Source organism: Crocuta crocuta, unplaced genomic scaffold (assembly GCF_008692635.1).
Source record: "Crocuta crocuta isolate KB4526 unplaced genomic scaffold, BGI_CrCroc_1.0 scaffold312, whole genome shotgun sequence".
NCBI classification, from domain to species: Eukaryota; Metazoa; Chordata; class Mammalia; order Carnivora; family Hyaenidae; genus Crocuta; species Crocuta crocuta.
In genome coordinates this window covers 444,444-448,329 of record NW_027527378.1, presented here as the reverse complement: position 1 = coordinate 448,329, position 3,886 = coordinate 444,444, and the positions used below count along the sequence as shown (strand labels likewise).

The 3,886-nt window shown below is 39.8% G+C and overlaps 1 protein-coding gene across 1 annotated transcript in view; it reads right to left on the bottom strand.

The window, feature by feature from the left end:
• Positions 1-3,886, bottom strand: part of PPEF1 (protein phosphatase with EF-hand domain 1) — a 111,630-nt gene that overhangs the window by 52,937 nt on the left and 54,807 nt on the right. The window contains exons 6-7 of the mRNA XM_077769107.1: positions 3,662-3,776; positions 153-199 (exon numbers count right to left, since the gene is read on the bottom strand). Of these exons, the coding sequence (XP_077625233.1) occupies positions 153-199; positions 3,662-3,776 (162 nt within the window). The remainder of the gene's footprint in view (positions 1-152; positions 200-3,661; positions 3,777-3,886) is intronic.

Genomic DNA, 3,886 nt, shown 5'->3' with positions numbered 1-3,886 from the left:
CTACAAATATTTCTGCTTCTTAGATTAAAAAAAAAAAAACTGTTACATACATCTGTGTTTGTCCATATCCCTAATAAAACTAACATCGTTATCTGCCCTGGGACTCTCCTCCGCCAACAAAAATGCAACTGTTTAGCAAAATAGTTATTTACCTTATAGAAGATCAAAAAAAGATCATCCAGTTTCCCATGCAAATCACCTGCAGTGCAAATGAAAAATCACTCTTCAGTAGGAAACAAGAAAACACCCATTTTGTTACAGAATTTTTAAACAGAAATACTGCTGATATACTCCAAGCACGCTCAGGGCGTTGGGGTTTCACCCATGATGGTATTAACTCAACAATCTGTTTTTATAGCTCTCTTTTTGTCCCCTTTCCTCTGAGGGGCAACATCTGATATTAGAATTACCTGTTCACTCCTGCCATTTAGGCAGTGCCTAGCTTACTGTACCAACCACCGAATTAAGGGTTTACGTGAATTATCCTGTTCAGTCCTGACAACCTCTCTATGAGATGGGTATTATTTTCACCACTCCGAAGTTACAAAAGAGACTCAGAGTAGTTAACTGATGCAAAATTACCCAGCTACCACATATCAGAGCTGGAGTTCAAACCCAGCTTTACCTCACAACTCAAGCTCTTAGCGATTCTTCTGTATTGTTCACACTGTCATCTCTAGGAGAGCAGGAACAGTGTCTATCAGTTGGCATTAACTCCCCAATGCCTCTCATAGTATCTGGTGTATAATAGACACTCAGTAAATGCATTTAATTGCTAAAGGCACAGTTTTTTAAAGCCATGTATTGAAGTATATGCTTGAGCAATAGCATCTAAAATTTAAAATTTGTGCGTTGAGAGGTGCCTGGGTGGCTCAGTTGGTCGAGCATCCAACTCTTGATCTTGGCTCAGGTCATGATCCCAGGGTCATGGGATCGAGCCCTGCAACAGGCTCTGTATTGAGCATAGAGCCTGTCTTAGATTCTCACTCTCTCCCACTTGTGTGCGCTCTCTCTCTCTCTCAAATTAAAAAAAAAAATTGTGAGTTGACATTCTTTTGATGAGACAGTTACAGGAAATAAAAATGGAAGCATGGCTTTATAAAACTCAGCTAACTTNTATTTGGATAACTATTTCTAGGTAAAATATCTGTCTTTCATAAGCTCTGATCATAAATTTTTATTCTTTGCATCCAATTTGATTACCAAATAGAATTTAACATGGAAATACCTTTTCTCAGTTTGCTTAAAACCCCACAACTAAAATTACCCAAATATATGCAACAGAAGACTCCAAAGATGAGAATAATCAAAATCCTGTGCCACCAGCACTTATTTGTAAAATGACTATGATGTTGAGAGCATATTAATGCTACTGTACACTTAAATCTCATTGCTTTCATATGATTCTATTCCAATTCTAAGGAAATAAAAGTGGAAGGGTTTTTTACTTATCAATTAAATATTTATTTTTAATTATTTTATTTTCCTAATTTTCTTCATGTTGACTTGTCTTTCAAAGACTTGAAAGATTAGGAACTGAGGCTTTAAAAACATTTTTAACTTCTAGTTGGACAGCAATAGAAAAAACTTGATGTATGATGGAAAGGATAGCCACAGAGAGCAACTTCCACTGCAAAGAAAAACATGAGGGCAGACCTGTTATCTTTATAATGTAAATATAGACTAAAACACCTTCTATATTGCATGGGTACTGAAAACAATGTAGCATGTCGGGATCTTCGTGTAAATAAATACATCTAGAAACTGAAATAATGGTAAAATTTCATCACACTTTCTCTCCCTTTCCTAGTACTGCCTTAAACAGAAGGTTTTGAAAATACAGCCCCAGTTTTGAATTTTGAATGATGACCAAATTTATCTAAGTTCAATGGGGCTATCAGGACCAAAAATAATAAATAATTGCTATGCTAAGGGAACCTCCTGGCCTTGGCTTTTCCCTCCAGCAGTAGTGCTCCATGGAAAAATGTCTGGAAACAAATGCCTAAGATATAGAGATCTGTACATGAATAAGCTGTCCAATCCATCCATTCTCTAGTCTTTGTCTCATGAGGAAAAATGAAACATCAGAGAGATGTGTGATAGGAGATGGGGCAGTAGATACAGGGCTGCCTCTAACCTGGGACAAAGAGGACCTGATTTTTTTTTTAATTTTGATTTTGCCAGTAACTAGCTGAGTGAGCTTGTGGGTGGTGGGGGAGAGTCATCACATAGAAATTCAGGGAAGGAGGGGCGCCTGGCTGGTACAGTCAGTGTAGCATGGGACTCCTGATCTTGGGGTTGTTAAGTCTGAGCCCCATGCTGAGTGTAAAGATTCCTTAAAAATAAAATATTTACAAAAAAAAAAGAAAGAAAGAAAGAATGCGAGGAAGGTGATAACACTTTCTTCTCTGTGCCTCAATTTCATCCACAAGAACAAGTGATAGACTAGTCTCAGTAAGAACCATTCAGTTCTTACACCGTGGGATTCCAGGACTCCCTGGCCCTCTAATTAATTCACATCCTTTTACCCAAAGATAAATCTGTAGTGGCAATTGGGGGTATACTGGGAACACGTGGGAGCGGATCTCGCTCTCGGTTCGGCTTATTCTAGACACTTCGGTAGCATATACGGCCCTGGTCCCACAGGCTTCACGGGTTGGCACAGCTTCCCGAGCTGCATGGACCCACATTCTTAACCTCTGTGAAAAATAAGAGCTGGTGAGGCTTTGAATGAAAGGCGCCCGTTGCTGAGATGCACTGTCTGTTAGGCAGAGATGTGTTGCCCTGATCAGGGTCGAACTGCATCATTAAAGATGCTTCAAAAGCCCAAGTCAGGGCATGTGATGCGGAATATCCCACTGCTTCAAGTCCCTATCACCACCGTCAGATGCTAGAAATGGAAATGGTTTCCCTAGATTGTCAAGTCCGCTTCCACCTGCCAGAGTAAAAGAAACACAGGCTACAAATTGATTTGGAAAAAAAACAATCACTGTTTTGTAACCTAAAGCCCTAATTAGAAGTTAAGGGAATTGCTGTTCCTTCCACGTACCCCATTCTCAGACAGTTGCAAGCCTGCTGAGCACCAACTGTATGGAATTTCAATGTGTACTGTTTCTTGAAGCAATATCCTGCCAGGCTGGCCTATATGATAACAAAATCTCGAGCCTTGTTATTTAGAAGAACAAGGAACAGATTTCTAGGACATTCCCACTCTTCTAAAAGCTGTAGAGACCAATTGGAAAAAATCTACAACAGCAGCCAAGGGCAGAAAAGAGTTTAATCTCCACCCTGCCTTGGGCTTTTTGCCTCCCAGCCTCAGTGGCACGCAGCGGCCCACCTAGGAAAAGTAATATGAAATAAAGATAATGAGAGCTAGACAGAGGGCAAAGCAGGCTTATTCCACCCACGGGTGGTTTTCCGTATTAAAATGCTGCTTGCCTTTATAAAAAGCTAGGAGCTCTTTAATTTCCCACATAATTAATTCCTGCCAGCTGGTATGGAAACAGAGAGAAGATGGGGAACCGTATTATCATGATAGATAACTCTATATTAACACTTTTCCCTTAATACAGTCCAATTTACACAGTTTTCAAGTTAAGCAAATGATGTAGAACCAAGGCGCTCCTAAATATTAATTTGGCAGCTCTGCCCTGAAACTTACCACAGATTGTTATCTCTTTGGAAGGAGAAGTATTTATGTGAGTGAAGTTCGGCATTTGCTTCAGGACTTTCTTGGTCTCAAAGAGCACCTCTAAGACATAACGAGCATGAAGTATCTGTGAGGGCGAGGCAGAGGAAATAAATATAATGAACTAGCAAGAAAAGCATGACTACGTAGAAAGCTATAAAGGTGGAGCATATGAGCACATTTCTGGAAGCTGTATTG